This window comes from Peromyscus leucopus, chromosome 5 (assembly GCF_004664715.2).
Source record: "Peromyscus leucopus breed LL Stock chromosome 5, UCI_PerLeu_2.1, whole genome shotgun sequence".
Classification (NCBI taxonomy): Eukaryota; Metazoa; Chordata; class Mammalia; order Rodentia; family Cricetidae; genus Peromyscus; species Peromyscus leucopus.
Window position 1 is genome coordinate 89,609,358 of NC_051067.1, and position 24,333 is coordinate 89,633,690.

Below are 24,333 nucleotides of genomic sequence, written 5' to 3' on the forward strand. Positions count from 1 at the left end.
TACAAGCTGGTGGGAGCCAGAAGCCTTCCTCATGACTCCCACCTCCGTCTGCTTTGGGCTCCTGCATGTACACTAAATGAAATGCATATTTTAGAGCAAGCATGGGTACTTCAGAACATCTACAAGGATAGTTTGAGTATTATTTTTAAGATGAAAAAAACGAAGATCAGTAAGATAGCTCAGTCGCCGGACAACCTTGAGTTCAGTTCTCAGAACCCGTGTGAAGGTGGAAGAGAGCTGGCTGGCTCTACAGAGTTGTCCACAGCCCTTGCTACACACGCACACACACATAACTAAGTGATTAAATATTACTAGGAGCCTTGATGCTGGGAGCTAGTATATGGACCCATAGCCTCTAGGAATCTATTGGTTTTTCCTCTAATTAAGTGACTACTATTAAAACCATGTGTTGAAAATATTGGTGTTAGCTCAAGTGGGCAGGTTGTAAGGGGAGGATTCTGTGATGAGGATGTCACAGAGATCTGCCTGAACTTGGAATAGAATGGGAACAGAACAGGGAACAGATAAATAGGAGGGAGGGAGGGAGGGAGGGAGGGAGGGAGGGAGGGAGGGAGGGAGAGAGGGAGGACTCGGTACTCAGTGCTTGACTGATGGTCGGGGGTCGCAGGGAATCAGGCTTCGAGGATACTGACACCAGAGGGTCTGAATGAAATCACTTCTGTCCATGAAGTCAAGGACAGCTAGTTTGAAAAGGAAATGCAATTCACTCTGGGGCATGTGAGCAGTATAAGGATGTTCTGTCATACAGGAATAAGCAGGCGGAATTCGGACTTTGAAAATAGGAGCCTCGGGGTTCAGTGAGAAGATGAGAGCTGTCAGCATTCCCCGAGAAGGTGGAGGTGTGAGAAAGAATCCTCTAAGGCCGTGTGTGCAGCTTTGGAGGTCATTTCTCAGCAGAGACTGAGGGAGGTGCCAGTCCCTAAACAAAGGCATGAGTAAGGGAGCAAGGGAGAAGGCAAGCAGTCCAGCAGAGCGTGCGTGGCTCCTCTGCCCCAAAGTGGGAGGGGGCCCAGGAGCAAATTAACACAGCCAGGTGTTACTAAGAAACAGACAGGGCTGGAGAGGTGGCTCAGTGGTTAAGAGCGTGTCTGGCTCTGGAGGAGGACCTGAGTTCTGTTCCTAGCACCTACTCAGCAGCTCACAGGCACCTGTAACTCCAGTTCTGGGGTTCTGATGCCTCTGTGACCTCCTTGGGTACCTGCCTATGTGCACATACCCAAACACATACATACGCATAATTTTAAAAATAATAAAAATAAATCTTTTTTGCAGGTACTAAAAATCTATCAAAAGCAGGATTATCCTCAAATGAGATTTCCTAAGATTGTTAGGAGTTAGTTAACCCCACATCATGGATTTCGTCCCTCTTAATAGTGTGGGCTTAAATGTCTCTCAAAGAGAGAAGGGAAGAGAGCAAGAAGCCTGCTGTCCCCTGGATGTCGTCTGCAGTTCCACTTGGTTTTTGGTTTGCAGAACAATTTGTCAAGGCTGGTTAACGAGCAATAGATGAGCTTTGTAAACTGGACTAGTGCCAGGGTTTTTTGTTTGTTTTGTTTTATTTTGTTTTGCATGTTCTTAGTGGAAGATGCGTTCCCTGTGTCTGTTTGGAATTCTGTGGTGTCTGATCAGTGCTGAGGATTGTGGGGTGTGTGTGTGTGTGTGTGTGTGTGTGTGTGTGTGTGTGTGTGTGCGCGCGCGTGTTTCCTTGGTGCAGCTGGGCGTGGGCAAGCACAGGACAGAAATTATTGAGACCGCTTCTGGCAGTTTGATGGTTGTTTTGTTGGTTTATAATTATAAGCAACTAAAGAACATTTATGCTTCTTGAATTTTATGGATCACACACACACAAAAATTCTAACAGAAAGACACGTTTTCATTGCTGAACTCTAGTATGTGTGTCAAAACTGTCTCTGTCTGTCTTGACCGTGTTTTATTTTTGACATTCACAATTTTATTCAGATCCCACGTCGACTCTGCAAAGCCCACCTCTTCTGAAACAGACTGCAATGACAACGTCCCTTCCCATAAGCCTCCTGCTTCCTCCCAGAGCAGACATGGAGTGAATGGCTTTTTTCAGCAGCAACTGCTGTATGACTGCCCGCCACCCCGAGCTCCAGCTGTCTCTGTAGACTCCAGCCTCTATAACCTGCCCAGGAGTTATTCCCATGACGTGTTGCCAAAGGAGTCTCCGTCAGGTACTGAAGCAGATGGAGAGCTGTACATCTTCAATACCCCAACTGGGACTTCGAGTGTAGAAACTCAGATGAGACATGTGTCCATCAGTTACGACATTCCGCCAACACCTGGTAACACTTACCAGATTCCACGGACATTTCCAGAAGGCACCTTGGGACAGTCATCCAAGCTGGACACCATTCCTGATATTCCCCCACCTCGACCACCAAAGCCACATCCGACCCATGACCGGTCTCCTGTGGAAACGTGTGGCGTCCCACGCACAGCCTCAGACAACGACAGCAGTTACTCTATCCCTACAGCAGGCGTGCCGCCATCCCGGAGTAATACTGTTTCCACCGTGGATCTGAACAAGTTACGGAAAGGTCAGCTCTGGCAGCTTCTACTCTCTTAGGGGTCGATGATAGAGAGCCTGTTTTTCTGAGGGGCTAGGGACATGGCTCGGTGGGTCAGAGCCTTTGCTGCTCAAGCCGAAGGACCTAAGCTGAGATCCCAGCAGCTGCTCAAGTTTGTAACCCTGGCAACAGAGTGATACAGGACACCTGACATCCCCCTTATCTCCACTCACTGTGAAGGCTCACAGGCAAACGAACCCTCAGGCACATATACCACGTTCATTCAGACACATCCATATACATGCAGGAAAACCATTTTTCTCGGTAATTGTTCTTTTCAGTATAATATGGTGTTAAAAAGTATTTATCCCTTTTCTCCTATAGCCCTCAGCCCCCACACATATAGCGATGATATCAAGTCAGTAGGTGTGTGTGTGTGTGTGTGTGTGTGTGTGTGTGTGTGCGTGCGTGCCTGCCTGCCTGCCTGCCTGCCTGCATGTCTGCATGCCTGCATGCCTGCTCTATTAGAAAAGACCTGGATCATCTCATGCCTGGAAAAGCGTGGTCTGATGCCTCCCACCTGTTTCTGTCCCACCGTCGAGGACTTCTGCGGACGCAGGCTGTCTGAGCAGACGTCCTCCTGGCCATGCCCTAGCCACGTCTGTGTGCCACCATGGCCACGTCTGTGTGCCACCATGGCCACGTCTGTGTGCCACCATGGCCACGTCTGTGTCAGATCTCTTGGGGTTTCCCCCTTTATCAGCAGTTTTTACCTTTTTGTCTTAATAGGCAGTGACGCAGTTCACATCAAACTATTTTGCCTTTCCTGGTCTTCAATTTTTTTTTTTTTTTTGGTTTTTCGAGACAGGGTTTCTCTGTGTAGCTTTGCGCCTTTCCTGGAGCTCACTTGGTAGCCCAGGCTGGCCTCGAACTCACAGAGATCCGCCTGGCTCTGCCTCCCGAGTGCTGGGATTAAAGGCGTGCGCCACCAACGCCCGGCTAACCTGGTCTTCAATTTTTAAAGCACTGAGTCTTCTCTGTCTATCTGAGCCGACAGTGGGTGCGCTTGTCTTGCTACGTCTCATATAGCCTGCAAACACAAACTGAAGACTTTGGGAGTGGGAATAGGTCTGGCTTATTCTCCAAGAGTCTTACGTTTTTGTACAGCATGAATGCCGTGTGTTGAGCATATTGTCTCTGGAGCCCCACCTTTCCTTTCCTCCCCTCTCCCTGTTCCTGTTGGTCCCCTTGATCTCCTAGAGTTTTGTTTCTGCTTTCATGTTCCATATGATTTTGTGTATCAGTATAAAATCTAGTAACCATTGAACATGATATTTGTCTTTATACGATTTGTTTAATCCTCTTAATATAATTGTCTCAAGTTGCATCCTCCTTCTTGCAAATAGTATGATGTCAGTCTTTGTTTGGTTCGGTTTTGCCTTTATTTATTCATTTATTAAGTATAGGAGGACAGAGGACAACACTCCGGAGTCAGTTCTCTCCTACCGTGCAAGGCCGGAGAACAAACTCAGGCCCTCAGACTTAGCAGCAAGTGCTTTTGTTTGCTGAGCCGTCTGGCCAGCCCGAATTCATTCTTCTCTGTGGCTGGAAAGAGTCTCACTGTGTATAGCCTGCACTCGCCCTGTCCATCCTTCTGCTGTTGTGAGCCGTGCAGCAGCAAACACTGTTGTGCAGTCTCGATCTGCCGCTCTGAAGCCCTCAGGGTGGCTCAGCTTCGTCATACCGCACATGTATTCTCACTTATTTACGTCTTTAGGAGACCTCCATCCGGAGGTCCACAGAAGCTGCTCTAGTTTACATTCCCACCAGCCATGTTGGGAAGTCCTCTTCTGCCCCCCTCCCTGCCAGCACCTGTCAGTAGTTTTTTATTTGTTTGTTTTTGTTTAATGACCAACATTCTGACTGGGGCAAGGAAGATCTCAATGTAGTTTTAATGCATTTCTCTGACAGCTAGTGAGGTTAAGCAGTTGTGTGTGTCAGTGGCCATTTGTATTTCATCTTTTGTGTACTAGATATTCCTTTATTTAGCCCATTTATTGGCTAGATGAGTAGTTCTCAGCCTTTCTAATGCTGCAACCCTTTAATACAGTTCCTCATGTTGTGTGACCCCCAACCATAAAACTATTTTCATTGCCACTTCATGTAATTTTGCTAGTGTTATGAATCATAATGTAAATATCTGTGTTTTCCGATGGTCTTAGGAGACCCCTGTGAAAGGGTCATTTGACCACAAAGGGGTCGAGACCCACGGGTTGAGAACTCCTGGGTTAGGTAGTTTTGTGTTTCTTCCTCCTCCTCCTCCTTCCTCCTCCTCCTCCTTCTTCTTTAGTTTATTCTGGATATCGGTCCTCTGAGGTGTGTAGGTGGCAGAGATTTTCTCCCATTCTGTGGGTTGTCTCTTCACTCAGTTAGCTTCTCCCTTGCTGTACAGGAACTGTTTCATTTCATGAGGTCTCATCTGCCAGTTGATGGCTCTGTGCACTAGGTGACCGATGGCCCGTTGAGAATGTCCTCTGCCTCTGCACAACAGTGTTTCCCCTTCTTTCTCCTCCAGCAACTTCAGAGTCTCAGCTCTTGCAGTAAGGTCTTTGATACACTAGGAGTTGACTTTTGCAGGATGAGCTACTGGGATCTAGTTTCGTCATTCTACGGGTAGATATCCAGTCTTCCCTGCACTCTTTGTTGAAGAGGCTGTGTTTTCTCCAGGGTATATTTTTGGCATCTTTGTAAAAACCATCAGGGGGCTGTAGCTGCCTGGGTTTATATCTGGGCCTTCTTAGTTCCTTAATCTGTGTATCTGTTTTTGTGCTAGAATTATTGTTTCTCTAGGAAAGTCTTAATATTTAAAAAAATGTTTTAGAGCAAGGTGGTGGTGGCGCACACCTTTAATCCCAGCACTCGGGAGGTAGTGGCAGGTGGATCTCTGTGAGTTCGAGGCCAGCCTGGTCTACAGAGTGAGTTCCAGGACAGCCAGGGCTGCACAGAGAAACCCCGTTTCTAAAAAGAAAAAAAAAAAAAAAGGTGCAAATGCCTTAAAAACTATGTGTTAGCGTTTTTTGCATTTTGTGGTAGTTTTCTAGCTGTTGCAAAAAAAAAAAAAAAAAAAAGCCAAACAATAAATACACCATAAAAATATTTTACCAGTATGTGTTCAGCCTTCCAATGTCAATTTCAGATTTTCTGTTCCTTCCTCCTCCATCCCTGTTACCCTCCCCTCCCTTCTCCCCTCCCCCCCTCCCTGCTTCCTACCACAGGACCCTGATCTCACTACTACCTGAGAATGAACTTGAACTCCTCATCTCCTGCCTCCTCCTCAGTGCTGGGGTTGTGGGGATGGCCCTGCTGCATGTGGCCTTCTAACTCTTTCCAAAGAGGCTATATAACCTAGTTATGAGTGTAGCAGGAATCTTAAAAGTTCTTATTAATAAAATCATACCTGAGGCCAGTTATTGGGGTCAATGCTGGTAGATCAGAGAGACAGAACAAGCCACAGCTATCTCACCTCGCCAGATCCTCAGCTGGCCTTCTCTCCTCAGACTGAAGGCCTCTGAGTCCTCATCCGGAATGGGTCTCAGCTGAATTACTGCTCAAAAGCCTGAATACTTAACCAGCCAAATGCTTAACCAGCCAAATGCTTCTAGTTTCTGGTCCTCACGCCTTATATACCTTTCTGCTTTCTGCCATAACTCCCTGGGATTAAAGGCTTGCTTCCTGGGATTAAAGGCGTGTGTCACCATGCCTGGCTGTTTCCAATGTGGCCTTGAACTCACAGAGATCCCAGATGGATTTCTGCCTCTGGAATGCTAGGATTAAAGGCGTGTGCTATCACTGCCTAGCTAGTGGCTTTTCTGTTCTCTGACCCCAAATAAGTTTATTAAGGTACACAATATTTTGGGGAACACAATACCACCACATATGAGTAGTGAAATGTTAGGCTCAAGGTGGCTCAAAATGGATACCATTTCTTTTCTCCATCTTTAGAGAACCCTTCTCATGCCAGGCTTACCAGTCTTAGTCAGATGATGATATTCGTAAACATTTAGGTGTGTGTTTAATGAGCCAGCTCGAGCCCATTTGATGAGTGTCCTTTCAAGGTTGAGGAGTGTGTGTGTGAACAAGTGTGACTTGAGAACAGAGCACCTGCAAGCTGGCAAAATGGGAACAAAAACTGACAGTTTTTTCTTAATTCCAGACGCTAGCTCTCAAGATTGCTATGATATTCCACGAACCTTCCCAAGCGATAGATCTAGTTCCCTGGAAGGCTTCCATAACCAGTCTGTAAGTATAACTGCCTGGAGTTTTCTGAATCTGCATACTTAGTCCCCCAGACCCTAACTGAGACCTTGAAGCTAACTACAGATCCCTTGTGAACAGGTGTGATAACTGTGTCTTCATGTGTGGCAGTGGCTTTGCTTATTAAGAGAAATGTATGTGTGTTTTAGAAAATCAAAAATGTGTTGACAGTGGGAAGTGTCTCAGGTGAAGAACTGGATGAAAACTATGTCCCCATGAATCCCAACTCGCCACCACGACAACATTCCAGCAGCTTGACGGAACCAATTCAGGAACCAAATTATGTGCCAATGACCCCTGGGACATTTGATTTTTCTTCATTTGGAATGCAAGTCCCTCCTCCTGCTCATTTGGGCTTCAGGTCCAGCCCAAAGACCCCTCCCAGGAGGCCAGTTCCTGCTGCTGACTGTGAACCACCCCCAGTGGATAGGAACCTCAAGCCAGACAGAAAAGGTAAGGGGGTGTGGGGAGTAGAAGGAATCCAGGGTGCAGCTGGGGCTGCCTTTAACCAGACCTAAACACGGGAATTGACGTGGAAATAATAGTCTGGGTCCTTAGCTTAAGTACAGAAGTCCTGCTGTTTGTAAATGAATGCCTCGATGCCCAGGTGGGATTTCCAGGTCTCCTCAATCTAGAAGAAAGGTTACAGACTAAAATACCCAGAGCCATGGCAGCAGCAGGCAGTGCCAGGGGAACCCGCATTGTTTCCCCCAAAGCATGGAGGTGGAGCGCGTGACACCCGACGGTCCACCTGCACTGACACGTGACCCTCACACACGTCGAAAGTGACCTGAATTCTCTTGTTTTCCTTGTTAATTTCTGCCAACTATTTTGTTTTTTAAAAGAATTGCAAACCAGCCGGGCGGTGGTGGCGCACGCCTTTAATCCTAGCACTCGGGAGGCAGAGGCAGGTGGATCTCTGTGAGTTCGAGGCCAGCCTGGTCTCCAAAGCGAGTTCCAGGAAAGGCACAAAGCTACACAGAGAAACCCTGTCTGAAAAACCAAAAAAAAAAAAAAAAAAAAGAATTGCAAACCAAACCTAATACTAAATATGACCTTCCCTTGCTATTTGTATAATATCAAATTAGATTTAAAATTATAATGCCATTGATTGATTATTTAACAATAGTGACAATGTCTGTATAATCTTTTCTCTTTCCCCACATCATAACTTAAAAAAAAAAAGTCTGCTTTGGCTCTGGGACAAGTGGAAGCTCTTATTCTGGGCTTCTAAGGAAACTGGGCTCCAAAGCAGCAGAACTTGGTAGGCCTGGTCCCCTTCTTCAGAGGAAACTTCTCAGCCCCTTTGGGTAATGTCTCCTCACGTTTTAAAACTTTGGGTGCAAGCTAGACATGATGGCCAGTGCTTAGGAGGCAGACGAATTTCTGTGATACAAAGCCAGTCTACATAGATCTGGGACAGCCAGAGCTGCATATTAAGACTGTCTCAAAAGGAAAGCAGATTTGGATACACATCTTTTAAACACAGTCCACTGTGTTCAGCATACCATTTGCACGTGGCTTAGTCTTGATAACCAACTGAAGTTCAAGTCTGTTATATGACAGGTTCCTGGCTTCTGCGGGGGAGTTCAAGTCATTTGAAAAGCCACATGCCGTCTATAGCTTTTTCAGGACATATTTATGCAAACTTCTTATAACCTGGGCTTAAATCAGTAACACAAATCACGTTGTAGTTGTGGGGAGCAGAGGCGGAGACACGGACTACTTCAGAGTAAAGGGTTTCGTTTAATTCTTACACAATAAGGATGTGCTTCTGCTGAAATCGTGCGGCAGTCTGTGATCTCCACCCTGTGCACTTGTCTTGTGGGGCGTCTCTGCATCCGCTCTGTTCTCTCCCTTTCTCTTTCCTCCCTGTGTTCTTTACCATGACTGGGTTCAGCTTTCTGCGAGCTTTGGCCTGCAACACCTCCCTGTGGCCTCCGTTCTACGCCTGGATCCCTTCTGTGCCCTTGCCCTGCCCACATCTGCTTCTCATTTCCTCCTCCATCAGTACAGGCTTCAGACTGCTTAGAGATCATTTGAGTGCTCCGGGTTGTCTTTTCACACCTGGCTAGGTAGCCTGGCGGCTGTTGCGGCAAATGCCCACTGTTGGCCTCACCCGTAGCCACCCGCCACCCGCCACCCAGCCACCCACCCTTCCTGATCATGATCTGGAGTTGTTTTAGAAAGGGTGTGAGTGCCACAGCTTTTCTCCCTTTTGTTTGTCTTTGTCTTTAACTAATTAGAGATCTCACTAATTGTTTTCTTCTTGACATGAAGTATAAGTGAACATGAAGAGATCCATAATTGCTGCACAGGTCATTAAAAGATCAGTATAGGAATTGGAGACACAGAGTATCGAGATCCTTTTGAAGACGTTAAACCCGCATGTTATTTTCCTGTGGTTAGTTCATGTTAGAAACAATCTCTACTCCTCAGCCCCCACGTTAGTTGTATTGTCTTTAGACTCCATGTAAATGTTGAGGTGGGCGGAGTGGGGGGGGGCAGAGGCTCTATGTCTGACCTTGCTGGCATGTCCTGTATTATGTAGTATCCTAGGTCTGTTTCATACTATGACATATTTGGACACCTCCCTGTGAACATAGGGAAAGGACCATGCTCTAGTACTCAGGGCGTTAAGTGTCTCAGGTTTACATCAACCTGAAGTGACTTCCCCATAGAATAGAACAAAGTAAGTTTGGATCACTTCTGGGGACTATTATTCTTCTAAAAATAAACCAAACTTGCAAAGGGAGGGAGCTGGGTGTGTGGCCAGTGTGTGCCAGGTTCTGAATCCCATCTCCAGAACCATACCCTGACTTCATGGGCCAGATGATTGATTTGACAGATTTGCTTAGATACATGATGAACTGAGGAAGAGCAGCTGGGGACAACATGCAGGGACAGTTTTAGCAAAACATTAAAGAAGCTATTGATATCATAGTACTATTAAGGGGGGGGTTGCTTTTTTTTAAAAAATAGAGTTGTACCTTTAATTCCAATCAATAGGATACCCAGGAGGAGACCTAGGAAAGTATTTGCTGCATGAGGGATACCTCCTCAGCTCACCCTGGGAAGGTATAACTTTAAAAAAAAAAAAAAAAGCACAGTTTCAAACCCAGATTCTGAGGTAGTGGTGCATGCCTTTAATCTCAGCACTCAGGAGGCAGGCAGATCTCTGAGTTCAAGGCCAGCCTGCCTGGTCTACAGAGCGAATTCCTGGGCTACACTGAGAAACCCTGCTCAAAACAACAACAAAAAATCCCGATTCCAGCCAGAGGGTCCAGTGCTCATGGGGCAGACACAGACTGGTCTTTCTAAGTTCCCAGCCAGTCAGGGCTACACAGTCTCAAAACACTAAGCAAGACAAAATAAAAACTGAATTTACAGTCTCACAACTAAGTTTCTCCGTGAATGTGTGCACAGGGAGCACGTGTCTCATTTGGCCCTGAGAGGGTTCTCACTAGTCATAGTAACAGGTGAGTGTGCTAGCTGCCAGTTCAGTCACACCTGAGAAATGACTTGAGCTGTTATTTCAGTGTCTCTTATCAACTAACCCACGAGGAACTCTGGTTCTGTCAGAGGTGCTCATTCCTCTCAGAGCCTCAGCTGACTAGTTCTTTGCGGTTGCATTCTTTGCAAGAGTCTGAAAACAGGTGTCAGTCTGGTCCTGTTTGTGCCCTGGGTTTAGAGTCAGCTGTCGTCATGTGCAGTACTGGCCAGGTTTTCAGATGCTCCCGACTAATGGAAGCTGCAGGACAGAGGGGCTGTGAACGCCAGCATGGATGCGCGGCTCGCGCTCTGCAGTCGCACATTTGGTGGCAGCCCAGTGTTTGCTGTGCCGTCCCGGAGTGTTTGCTCCGAGCCAGATTTTACATGCCCTGAACAAGCAGCACTTTAAACGTAAGAGATACCGGAAAAGCAGAGAAGTCACCGGAAGCACCCAGAGGAACAGCCTGAGTGGCTGTGGAGCCTTTGTCTTTCTAATAGAAAAGGAGTTAAGTGAAGTTTGAAAACTTTTGTAAAATAGCTGTTGGATGTCAGTAAAAGTCAGCCATCACACAGAACCTGCCTGCCAGTCACTAGCTCACCCAGACTCTGCTACCTCCATCTTGTGGGTCATTCCAGAGGCTAGAGCCCCTAGTGGTACAGTCTCTTTGGGTTTTGTTCAGCCGTATCTATTTGTACGGAGATTTATTGTTCTAACTTTTTTAGAAAGTGAGTCCTTGAAGCTTTTGAGTAGGATTGAAAAGAGCAGGGACTGACCTCCAAAGGCTGTCCTGTGACCCACACACTTCAACCTTCGCACACAAACGCATCACACACACATACTGGAGAAAGAGAGAGCCTCCTTCACAAATAGTAAACTTGGCTCGGGCGCTGGTGGTGCAGGTGGATCTTTGAGTTCAAGGCCAGCCTGGTCTACAGAAGTGAGTTCCAGAACAGCCGGAGCTACACAGAGAAACCCTGTCTCAAACACACACACACACACACACACACACACACACACACACACACACACACAGAGTAAATTTGTTCTAATTTTTCTTCCTCTAAGCATACTTCTTTTGTTTTGTTTTGTTTTACCACAATAAGATTTTAATAGAAGAAACTTAAGGGGAAGTAAATGGGAACTTTTTCTGCTTTACTAATTTGAAACTGCCCCTACCAGGAAAAAAAAAGTCTATGAAAGAAAAACACAGGAGAAAAAGAACATTAAAACAAAGTTATTTCCTAGACAGCTAAGCATTTGACAAGTCCAGCAGCCGTCTGGAGACCCCTATTATCCCGATGATTCTGATTGTCTGTGACACCCCACCCCACTGTTTGTCCTGGGAGAGTAAGAGAAGGGACTTTGAAGATTAATGTCTTGTTTTTTAAAACATGGATTTTTTTTCTAAGAGCCTCACTAGTTTTCATAGCCAAGATTATTCTGGGCAGGAGCCACCAGGCCTGACCCCACACAGGCCATCATTCCCCCCATGACCCCACACAGGCTGTCACCCCCCCTGGGTGACCCCACACAGGCTGTCACCCCCCCTGGGTGACCCCACACAGGCTCTCATCCCTCCCCCCTCCCCCTCCCCCTCGTGACCCCACACAGGCTCTCATCCCCTGGGTGACCTGTTCCTTCTATTTAATGCTTCTCATTTAAAAGATCTCTCTTCCCTAACATGTTCAGTACAGATGCATCTGCTCGAAGGATCCAGGCTTCTCATCCAGCTCTGAGGTTTTGAACCCCTGTGCTGGCCCTGCTAAGGAGGGCTTGGAGGTCTGACGCATTAAGTACTGAACAGCAATTGCAGGCAGTTGAAGTATAGAGCTAGAAAAATGTGAGATACCAGAGTAAGACAGCAGCTATTATTTACCCACAAATACAGATAAGATTTGGAGAGTACAGCCTGGCACAGTGGCACACACCTTTCATTAATCTAGCTCTCAGGAGGCAGAGGCAGGCAAATCTCCGTGAGTTCCAGTCCAGTCTGGTTTACATAATGAGTTCCAGGGCCACTAGGGAGACCCAGTCTCCAATGAGCGAAGATTTGGAGAGTACTGAGGAGAAATTCAGGAGGAAGTAAAGCTGCAGTTGACCCTTGTGACAACCGCTGGATAAACAACAAACTGAAGATAACTCCGAGAGCAGTTTGTGATGGTCACGTCGTGTGACCGTCCATGTGCCGGGAGGTAGCGCTCACTCAGGTAGGCCATGTCCAGGCCACTTCCATATGCTCGGAGTAGTAACCGCTCCATGTCTAAGAACAGTACGGGACACCCTTCTGCCTGGTTTGAGTTGATTGTCTCCGTGTGTGAACACATCCAGAGGGCTGTAAGATCTCCGGCTGAACTGGAGAACTCAAAACTGAACTCCAGCGGATAAGCTGCCTGGGTTCTCTGTAGAGAACCACAGGAAAAGGCCACGTCCCTGAGCAGTGGGAAGCCAAAGGAAGCCTTTGTCTGTGCATTTAGGCTCTCACATCATCTAGTTTCTAAGACATGTTAGAAGAAACGCTAACATGGCACACGGTCTTCCTCCCTTTCCTCAAGTAAAGAAAACTAAGCAGCTGGTTGTCCCCCTTCCCCGACCCCCTCTCGGTCCCCTGTGCCTGTCACGCTGTAGCATGCGGCCTCCTCCGTTTCGTCGTACTGAGCATGGATCGTATCTAGTGAGACTGGAATGCTTTTCACTAACAGTTTCTGTTTGTGCTTTTATTATGTCACATTTCTACATATGGTTCTGTGACTTTTTTTTTAACAGAATCCATTTTCTAATTTAAAAGTAACATTATAATAAGAGAGTCTTCTTTTTACCAATTAGGTCAGAGTCCTAAAATTTTAAGACCCAAACCCCATGGTTTAGAGCGAACTGATTCACAAACCATAGCTGACTTTGCTACAAGAAGAAAGGGTATGTACCTGCGTGGGGCACTGGGAATCTATTTATTTTCATACGTTTTTATCTTCAAAAGAAGGAAGGAAAAGGGAGAGGGGAGCTTTAGCACTACTGCTATTGCAAATGGCTTCGCAGTGTGTTGTTCTAAAGAGAGCACATCTCATGAGCCTGTCTGCTCTGATGGGCAGCAGCCGCGTGGGGAATATTTGATTTCACGTCCACTGCAGTCAGCCCCACCTCCGCAGTCTTCTCTTCCCTTTCAAGGCAGCAGCAGGCTGTTCTGCTTGGCTTAGGGGCTGCTGTGAGCTCCAGTGTCTCCTGTCTTTGTATATGTATGTGTTTTCTGTCCTGAAATAGAACAAAAATCATTTCGATGTTTGTACTAGGGCATGACTTAGAAATTGGCAGCTGAACTCTTATTCACCTTTTTATGTAAAATAAAATCAATAAATAAAGGAAATTGAAGAAAAATCACCTTCATTCAGCCACTATGCTGCAAGTGTCTATTTTAAGGCTATAGACGGGTAAAACTCTTAACTCAGATTCAGTAACTGTCTTTATTATGCTTGTGCTGTGAGCCCGTGTGATCTGTAGCTTTGAAATGACAACTTTGTGCTCTCCTGGCATTTATAAGATGGCTAAGATTACATATTTTTTAACATAAAGTAAGAAAGCCTGGGGAAATTTTTGACGATTATTTTGGTTTGGGATATAGCAAAGTAGTTCTGGGTCCTTTCAACACATCCTTCTCCATGTGTTGCTATTCACTGATGTTTCAGTGGTGGGCAGTGTGTCTTACACAAATGATTACATCCTCCCACCACCCCAAGATTAAATTTGTAAAACAATGGATTGATGAGAATAGTACCCAGCACCTTTAAAAGAATTCATGCTTCTACATTTAATGTATATCTACAAGGTGTGTATTGACTACATTAAGAAACAACGTACAGTAGTGCAGCTTGGACCTTGAGCTCATGGTCACGCAACAGAAGTTTCAGCTTTTGTCACTGAGTGGCTGACTGTCACTGCAGGCCTTGTTCTCGTGTGTAAGACAGTGCCTACCAAGTAGAAATGGTGACATTGAGAGGATCTTGTTTACTTTTCGAGGTTCTGTGCACCCAGACCTTCTCTTCTCTTTCTTTCTAGCCAAGCCGGCACCTCTGGAAATAAAGCCTCTGCCAGAGTGGGAAGAGCTGCAAGCTCCGGTCAGATCTCCCATCACCAGGAGCTTCGCTCGCGAGTAAGTGTTGTGCTGGAAACACGAAGTTTGGATAGCAGGACAGTTAGTCTACTTTATGAAATAACTTTATAAAATGCCTATTCCAAGGGCAATAGGTCGAACAACAGCCTAGAGAAGCCCTCCTACCAAGGTTCCACAAAGTCAAAACTCTCGTGTGTTATAATAAAAATGTCCAATATGTAACTGTAAACTACTGAATATTCTAGAAAGGATACATGTTATCACTTATTTTCATTCGGGTGTGATTTGACAACTGTTCCGAGCGTCCGTGATGATCACTTCTTTTCCTTAGCTCCTCTAGATTTCCCATGTCCCCTCGACCTGACTCTGTGCACAGTACGACCTCGAGCAGCGACTCTCACGACAGCGAAGAGAACTACGTCCCCATGAACCCGAACCTGTCCAGTGAAGATCCGGTATGTGCAGTCTTATTCATTTCTCCGTCCTGAGCTGCCCTCTGAAACCAGGCCAGCTTCCGACGTGCTTGCCATCTCCGTCTCCACACTTCTACCCTCACATCCTTCTTTCTATACTTGAGAAACAATCAGAGACTATGTTTCAAGTGCTTTTGCTCTTTTAAGTCCCGTCATAGTCTAGTACAAGCCACAGTCAAATCATTCTGTCAGTATAGTTGTAAGTCATTGAAAAACATGGGTGGTGGCCCAGCACTGGGGAGGCAGAAGCAGGCAGATCTCTGAATTTGAGGCCAGCCTGGGCTACAGAGTGAGTTCTAGGACAGGCTCCAAAGCTACACAGAGAAACCCTGTCTTGAAAAACTAAAAAAAAAGGAGGAGGAGGAGAAAAAGAAAAACATGAAGGTTTGTGTTAGCTTTGCACCACTGTAACAAATTCCTAAGACAACCGACTTATAAAGAGAGAAGGTTGCTTTTCTTGGAATGTGAAGTGTGTGGTTGCTCGGTTTTGTTGCTTTGGGCCTGGGGTGGCACATGGCTGCAGCAGAACTGCCTGCCTCGTTACCTGTACGGAAGTGGGAAAGCCAAGATCTCACACCCTCTTCAGGCTGTGACCCCAGTGACGTAAGTGAAGACCCCCCTCTTGAAGACTTCACCATCTCAGTAGTGCCTTTGCGAGGATCAAGGCCTCCCACACATCACCCTTGGAAGGGCATTTCATATCCACTCTCCAGGGGTTTGCAGCCATTACAGCTCTAGCTCATTTCAAATATTCTCAGCTGTGTTACAGTGAAATCCTCCAGGCCCAGGTTATGACGGGATTCTGGAAGGATTGTCTTAGGCAGAACGTCACTCTGGTGATCTTTCGGTTAGGCTAAAGGGAAACTAAAAGAAAAAAAATTACAATCAGAAGTCAAGCTGAGGAAATAAAATTAAGAATTGTGTGTACCTTATGACATTAAGGCAGGAAAGTACTTTGATTTGCCTGATATGTCCAAATAAACATGAGCTAATGAACTTTTAAAATATCCAAATAAGCAAAAAATGTCCCAAGCTGTGGTTGGAGAGATGACCCAGCAGCTAAGAACACTTGCTGCTCTTACAGAGCACCAGAGTTCAGTTCCCAGCACCCACTCCAGATGGTTCGCAGCAGTAACTCTACCCGCAAGGGGTCTAGTGCCCTCTGCTGGCCTCTACGAGTACCTGCACACATGTGCACATATCCACATGCAAACACATACGTGTAGAGTTTTTGTTTTTGTTTTTAAGGACCCAAGAAGAAATAGCTGTGTGCCAGATACAACTGAAAAGTCAACTGTGTCCCTTTCCAGCTCCCCAAGCCGCCAGCTGCCAGGACTCAGTGGCCCACATGGCCCTTCATTAGAAAAGAATGGGATTGTTAAGATTCCTCAGAATTCTTCACTGTTGGAACACCATGTGTGGATGGAATGCCATGGAAATTCACAGGATCTAACATGCCCTTGGATTTATTAAATCAGTGTAAAAAAAAATTAATAGTCTCCGAAAAATCAGGACAGATTCATACCACATCAGATGTGTGTGTGTGAAGGTCATGCCACACATCCATCAAATGAACCCTTAATAAGGCGTCCAAAAGTTAAATTCTGGTCCAGCACTCCTGCCATAAATGCTATTAGATAGTACATTTCTTAAAAACTTTAGAAAAACCTAGCACTATTGTTATTTTGTTACTTAATGTGCAAAATGCTTATGATGAGTCTCAGAATCTTAGAGTTTCTCTAAAAACTGTGTGGGGAAAATACTGGGTGAAAGGCTGGTGTAGAGAGAGACTGGCTGTTCTCCAGACTGGAGCAAGAGCCAATAGACATCCTTTCACAAGCTAAATTCCAGCCCTACTTTAGGATGAAAGGGAAGGCCAGTTCTACTGAGTTAGACATAGACTTCAGCGAGGAGCTGACAAATTCTCTGGGGAACAGCCAGCTGGAATTAACTGTGCAGGTACTAGGGATGGATGTATCACTGGTATAGCTTTAAAATACTGTAAAACTACCCCAGCCAGGGAAAGACGGAGCGTGAGTGTGTTTACACTCGTCACCTTCAGACACAGAGTGTTATCCACACTCCAAGCTGAGAGTGCCATCCTTCAGAGGGAAAAAAATTGTGGTTGTGTGTTGCAGGGGTTTTGTTCTTCTCATAATTTAGGAAAAGGGGGTGCCATCCATTCTAATTGAGCATCCAAATGTTTCTGATTCTTGTGAGCTGCAGCGCCATTGGTCGCAAAGCCCTTGCTAAGTTTGTTTTATTTCTCCACCTCGAGCTTTTTTGTTCTTGGTTTTGCTACCTGATTTTAGAGTCATTTTATCATGCAGTTCCTTTGAGCAAGAGATCAGGCTAAGAGAAAGTGGAGGAAGTTAACTATGAAGAGTGGAGTAGCCAGGCGGTGGTGGCGCACACCTTTAATCCCAGCACTCGGGAGGCAGAGGCAGGCGGATCTCTGTGAGTTCGAGGCCAGCCTGGTCTACAGAGCGAGTTCTAGGACAGCCACCAAAACTACACAGAGAAACCCTGTCTCAAAAAACCAAAAAAAAAAAAAAAAAAAAAGAGTAGAGTCACAATCAATAGCCTTTAGTTAACATACTCGGAACTATTTTTCTCTAAATAACTTAAAATTAAATGTGGGTATTTACTTTTAAATTTTCCATGCAGTACATTTTAGTCATATCCTTCCCCTCCTCCAGCTCCTCCCAGACACTCTCCCCACTTTACAAGCAAGATGTATGAGGGTCCCTCACTATAAAGATGTAATTGAGCTGGGTACATAGACAAACCTTCCAAAACTGCCTTAGTCTTTACCAAGCACCCTCCAGACATAGTGGCCCACGCCTTTAATCCCAGCCCTCAGGAGGCAGAGGCAAATGGATCTCTGAGTTTCAGGCCAGCCTGGTCTACACAAAGAAACCCTGTCTCAAAAAACCAAACCAAACAAACAAAAAAGAACGTTTGCTTGAGGTTTTGCGTCCACCTGTGTCTTGATGTCTAAGTCTTTTTTATTATTGCTCTTCAGAATTTCGTGTGTGTAGGGCGGGGAGAGGGGGTGGGGTTGCCTGCAGGTAAGGGGTTATTGACTTGAGCTAGCTACTCCACTGAGAAATATGACTGCCTCCTCCTGTAGTTATCAGCTGGCTAGCTCTCCTCAGGCCAAGTCTTGGTTTAACTAAATTTAAATTCGAGCCCAGGAACTGAAGAGCAGCCTCCAACAACATAGTGACCCTTCCCCACCCCCTCCACCCCACCCCCACCCCCAAGGAGGAGGGCGGGGGAAGAGCGTGGCTCCTGAATGTCTGCCCACTGTTTGCTCTTCTGTGCTTTCAGAATCTCTTTGGCAGTAACAGCCTTGATGGAGGGAGCAGCCCTATGATCAAGCCCAAAGGAGATAAACAGGTCGAGTACCTCGATCTAGACCTGGATTCTGGGAAATCCACCCCGCCACGGAAGGTGAGTGAGACATGCTCTGTAGATAGTTCAAGCACATGTGGAAAGACCGTCTTCTTTGGGGAAGTCTTAGGAGCCGATTTAAATTTAGTGACTGTTATTTCCTAAGTCACACGCAACAGAATTATGAAGACGCTAGATTTGTGGAGGTGTGGAAGTTGTACACTTTCTGCTCATTGTGGTTAGTGTAGAAATGATTACTTAACAAATAACAAAGTTTGTCCATGCTTTCACTCTCTTTAGAGTGAGAAGATATGTCTTAGCTGAGCATGGTGGCCGCACCTTTAATCCCAACATTCAAGAGGCAGAAGCAGGAGAATTTTTGAGTTTGAGGCCAGCCTGGTGTACATAGTAAATTCCAGAATAGCTAGGGCTACTTAGAGAGGCCCTTGGTAAGAAAGAAAGAAAGGGAAAATATGACTCAAATCATGTGCTATTTTTTTCTTAAATTTCATTTCCATCAAACCTACCAGTTAGACAGTTTAATTATAATCCTTTTTTTTTTTTTAACTTTTAATCTATGTGTGGGTATATGTACATGAGTGCAGGATCCCTCAGAGGCCAGAAGAGGGCATTGGCTCCCAGGAGCTGAAGTGACATGTGGTTGGGAGCCACTGGGCATGAGTGCTAGGAACCAAATTCCAATCCTCTGCAAGAGCAGGGTACACTCTAAACCCCAGCCCTCTTCAGCTCCTGGGATGCCACACTTACTACATTATTTGTCATGTTTTCTTACATTTTCCTACATGTCAATTCTTTTTCATCATTCCCTCTCAGAGCTCACATTCTCTGCTAGAGCCTGTAAAAGTCCCTGAAGTGGAAGGCTTTCAGGTTGTGTGTCTTTATTTTGGAAATAGGTTTTGTTGAGATCCTTTTTTCCCCCTTGTGACATAATTAGATAATTTTCAGTATAATAAATTTGAATTTTTAAAATTAAGTTTGAAAAAAATTGAGAAATTTGCTTATATAAGATGTCATTATAGCCAGGCAGTGGTGGCGCACGCCTTTAATCCCAGCACTCAGTAGGCAGAGCCAGGTGGATCTGTGTGAGTTCGAGGCCAGCCTGGTCTACAGAGCGAGTTCCAGGACAGGCACCAAAACAACTCTGTCTCGGAAAGAAAAAATGAAAAAGAAAAGAAAAGAAGAAAGACGTCATTATTTGTGCCAGAGAAAAGCTCAGCGCAGTTGTGTTTACACGGCACCGTCTCCTAACAGAATGAGAAAGGCTCGGTTTACTGTGTGGGAAAGGGCACTGTCACACACAGGCAGGGAGCTGAGCTGTGACATGAGTCCTTCACTGAGCCTCTCCCGCGTAGGGACCCTCCTCCACTGTCAACTGCCCTCCTCTGTGGAAGGCACCCTTTGTACATGTCCTGTCTGTTGTCTGGCTGCTTCTCAGCTCGTTCCTGTCTGAATTTGCAATTTCCTAAGTGTGTGTAGACATCGACTTCTTTTCACTGATCCGCTCGGTAGAAGTCATGCTGCCCCACCCCCCCCCACCCCCATTTATAACGTTTTTCTCATTCTCAGAAATCTGTCACGGTGGCTCTCCATGCTGCTTCCCTGCTCATATCCTGTCTTACCTGCCAATTAAGACAGTACACCTGGTTCCACATCTTTGTCTTTTTCTCTGTCTAATTTTAGATAATTTTTAGCTCTCTCACCAAATTTACTAATTTTTAGTTCTTTTTCGTTGAGAGTTCTTTGGGTTTTTTGTTTGTTTGTTGTTTGTTTTCAATTATTGTATATTTTTCTCTGAAATGAAATTCTGTTGGATTCATTTTAACTGATGTTAATTTCTCTGTATTACTTGTATGTTTAATGCCTTTTCTGATTTACCCATTAACACTCTACAGACACTTTATAGTCTGATACAGTAATTTCTGTATTTGAAGTCCTCAGAGGCCAGAATTTGTGTTTGTTTCCGCTAGCCTACACTTTTAATGACTTGCCTCTTAGTGTGTTTATGCGTTTTTTTATTGCAAATTCAGGGTTGAACTTTGAAGACCTGAATTTCCTGCACAGAGCATCTCTAGTTCCCTTGCCTGAAGCCAGTTGAGATAACTACTCTAGGACCACATCAGCCTCCTTAGAGGCTCCACTTATCAGGAGCACCCACCCTGACCCCCAGCATCACCTCCTTCCCTACCACCCCCACCCCACATACCCCCATCATCTCTTCCCCCCCCACCCCCCACTCCCCCCCCCCCCCCCCCACCCCACATCATCCCATATCTCCCCCCCCCCCCCCCCCCCCCCCCCACCCCTGTCTCACTGTATCAATCCACATTCCTGGCGAAGGCCTTGGGTGCAGAGGCTTGCCCCGCCCACCATTCCCCTCCGATCTTAGCTGTTTCCCTGCTGTCGAGAGCCCCACGGAGCATTACCACCCGCGTTTGTTCTCAGTTACCCCGTGTCTGGTGCACGTTAGGGGCAGAGGGATCACCTCACCGTTTGCAGTTTTGTTTTCCTTTGAATATTTCTTTCTTAGAGGAAGCAGTTGGTTGGTACTGGTGCTGATCCAGGCCTGAAAGGGTCCACATAAGCTAAAGAGAGAGTCTGGTCTCTGAGTTTTAGATGAACCTGGTTTTCTATGACTTTCATCTGTGATGGTAGTATTAGTTTGAATGGTTCTATGTAATTTTAAAATTAAGAGAAATCAGTGTCAAGTTAGGGAGAAGACAGATATTACAGTTAAACTGAGGCAGTGTCTTTTTTTTTTTTTTTAATGTAATTTCAGGACTGCATATATCTGTCTTTGTTTCTTTGTTTTTGAGGCAGGGTTTCACTCTGTAGCCCCGGCTGATCTGGAACTCTCTACATAGACCAAGTTGACCATGAACTCGTAGAGATCCACCTACCTATCTGTGCCTCCCAGGTGCTGGGATGAACAGTGTGCACTACCATGCCCAGCATATTATTTATTTTTAAATCTTAAGTTCCACTCAGAACCGCTCTCACAGACGGCACTTTGGGGGGATTTCTTTGTTTTTCAGCAAAAGAGCAGTGGGTCTGGCAGCGTGGCTGACGAGAGAGTGGACTACGTGGTGGTGGACCAGCAGAAGACTCTAGCCCTCAAGAGCACCCGGGAAGCGTGGACGGACGGGAGGCAGTCCACAGAGTCCGAAACTCCCACCAAGAGTGTGAAGTGAAGATAACCATTGCCACTGCCGAACAAAGGAGAATTGAGGAAAAGATGGATGCCAAGGGAAGCTGCCGATGCTTGACTCTCTCAGGAGAGCCTGGAGCAAGCAGGGACAGAGAAAAGGACCTCTCAGACATATTCAAGCAAATTAGATCGTAAATGGTGCTGTGTGGTGTTGAATTTGTAACATGTAAATAATGTGGGGAAATTGAGTTTTAGTTCACAGAGAAATGTCTGTTCCTAGTTAACACACCTGTAGTATTACTCTATTGATGCACTTTTTCATTTCAAACATTGGTTTGGGTCTTCCCATGTACCTTAACAGAATTCCCTTGGGAGTTTTTTGTCTCCTCACACTACTCTACATAACAATACTAAGTTAAATGAGCTACTTTTAGTTCTGGAAATTCCAGCTGGAGCTACAGCCTAACACCATTAAAACGAGAAGTCGGTTCATAAATGGGCTTCTCCCTTGAAGGTGGTAACTGGTAGCTTAAAAGAACTTCTCCTTCGTTTTTTTCCAAAATACTGGGGATAATGTATATACTGGTGTCAAGACCTAGTTCTTTGGCTCGTGTATACTTAGATTTTAATAGCAGAACTTTGTTATTTTTTGTTAATTACAGTGTTTTTGGTCCATTGCGTGAAGGTTCTGCTGGGTGGGATCTTGCACCTTTGAAGACTGTCTCTAGTTACACTATTAAGCCCCCACATCATCCGCACGTGGATTGACGAGATGCTCTTACACGTGTTCACACGTGTTAAACATTACTTGCAGAAGGTAGATCACATGACTAATGAGGTACGTACAGGGCACTGACGTGCTAATACACTGATCAGGTTTAGACAGAGAGCTTCAGCTAAGTCTTTATTAATCCTAGTGTTGGTTTAGAATTAATGAAACAGTTGACACTCACTGTCAGTTACAGCAACATACTGTGATTCTGAATTAAGTAGACAGTAATTCAAGATTATTACTCTTAAGAATGAAAGTCTCTCTTTGACACCGTAGTGCCCTTTCTACAATTTTTTTTTTTACTTAATACTCTTCTTGGCCTTATATTTAAATCCCTATGCAATTAATGTTTTATATCTGCATTTAAAAAACAGAAATGTCATTTTAATTGATTCTTGTATGTAGCACCTATTGCTTTTGTGAGTAAATGAATTAAGAGTTTTGTACTGTGATTTGTATTCACTGCCCCAATTCTCAAACCATGGAAGCCTTGCTGTGCTGTGAGACCCTGTAGTCGTGAACGCCCCCAGCCAGACCTCTGAATCCAGCAGAGGAACGGTGCGAGTCTGTCACCTGGACAATGACATTGTCTACTGGGACGTCCAGACCATGAATTGGTGTCGTGTAATTGCACTTGTCTGTCTCGGCTTTGCCGTATGACTTGGAAAGCAGCTAGCGTTGTCCATTGTCTGCCCCAGTTACGTACAATCTCTATGCATTGATCTGAGACTCACTGATGGCTTGGGGAGGGGACACAGAGGACAGAATGTCCACAGCTGAGGCTTGTCTCCTCCGTTCAGACCTCTTAACTGTTGCCTGAGCACACAATGTGCCCTGATTTCTGGCCCTCTGGCCACAGTACTGTGCCTAATCTGTGTACTATGCTTTTTTTCTCAGTCCACAAGCTAAGTGTTCATAACTAGATGAATTGTAGACTAGTAACATTGGATGCTTTTAAATGTTCGCTTCTTTTTAAACAAAAACTAAAACCCAGAACTGAATTTTGAGGTGGATTTTTAAATAAAAAAAAATTGTTTGAGTTTGGTTTGTTAGCTGTTTTATAATTTCCTGTGAACAAGTAACAAATATCAAGAAATGGCATACGAGGGCTGGAGAGATGACTCAGTGGTCATCCGAGCACTAGCTGCTCCTACAGAGGACTCGGGTTCAGTTTGAGCACCTCATAGCACCTCACAGCCATCTGTCATTCCAGTTCCAGAGAATCCGGCTCCCTCTTCTGACCTCCAGGCACTGCACACCTGCACCCATCCATACACAGTTCTTAAAGTACATTTTAAAAATGTTGTTGTTAAGTACATAATCTCTTTGAATATGTACATGAATGAATGTGTACATGAATGAATATGAACATGGCAGGTAGAGGGCTGGAGAGATGCCTCAGAGGTTAGAGCTCTTGTTGCTCTTGAGGAGGACCTGTGTTTGATTCCAAGCACCTCCATAGTGGTCACAACCATCCATGACTCATATTCTAGAGGACCCAGCTCCCATTTCTGACTTCCTTTAGCCCCAGGCATGAAGAGTGATGCAAGAGAAGAAACACAGTTCTACTCCTGGGTGTGTGAATATATAATTAAACACATTACTGGTAGCCCAGAGAGGCTGACAACCTTGATATTTTTTTTTCTTTTTTTTATTATTAAGAAATTATCTGTTCATTTTACACACCAGCCACAGATGCCCCTCTCCTCCCTCCTCTCGCCTCCAGCCTTTCCTCCCAACCCCCCCACCCCCATTCCCACCTCCAAGGCAAGGTCTCCCATGGGGAGTCAGCAGAGCCTGGTACATTCAGATGAGGCAGGTCTAAGCCCCTCCCCCTGAACCAAGGCTGTGTAAGGTGTCCCACCATAGGCACTGGGCTCCAAAAAGCCCACTCATGCACCAGGGACAGATCCTGTTCCCACTGCCAGGGGCCCCTTAGCAGGTCAAGCTAAACAACTCTCTGCCTATGCAGAGGGCCTAGTCCAGTCCCATGGAGGCTCCACAGCTATTGGTTCACAGTACAACCTTGAATTTTTGCATGTAACAAAACTACCAAATGAAAGCC

At 45.5% G+C, this 24,333-nt stretch overlaps 1 protein-coding gene across 6 annotated transcripts in view; it reads left to right on the plus strand.

The window, feature by feature from the left end:
* Positions 1–23,307, plus strand: part of Gab1 (GRB2 associated binding protein 1) — a 110,140-nt gene extending 86,833 nt beyond the window's left edge. For 4 of the 6 annotated variants that reach the window (XM_028881767.2, XM_028881769.2, XM_028881772.2 and 1 more), the window contains 8 exons: positions 1,981–2,582; positions 6,766–6,851; positions 7,016–7,319; positions 13,183–13,272; positions 14,407–14,500; positions 14,793–14,916; positions 18,268–18,390; positions 21,384–23,307. In XM_028881767.2, coding sequence (XP_028737600.1) covers positions 1,981–2,582; positions 6,766–6,851; positions 7,016–7,319; positions 13,183–13,272; positions 14,407–14,500; positions 14,793–14,916; positions 18,268–18,390; positions 21,384–21,539 — 1,579 coding nt within the window. In that variant the 3' untranslated portion in view covers positions 21,540–23,307. The remainder of the gene's footprint in view (positions 1–1,980; positions 2,583–6,765; positions 6,852–7,015; positions 7,320–13,182; positions 13,273–14,406; positions 14,501–14,792; positions 14,917–18,267; positions 18,391–21,383) is intronic. The other 2 variants (XM_028881770.2, XM_028881771.2) reach the window with 1 other exon arrangement.
* The last annotated feature ends 1,026 nt before the right edge of the window (positions 23,308–24,333 follow it).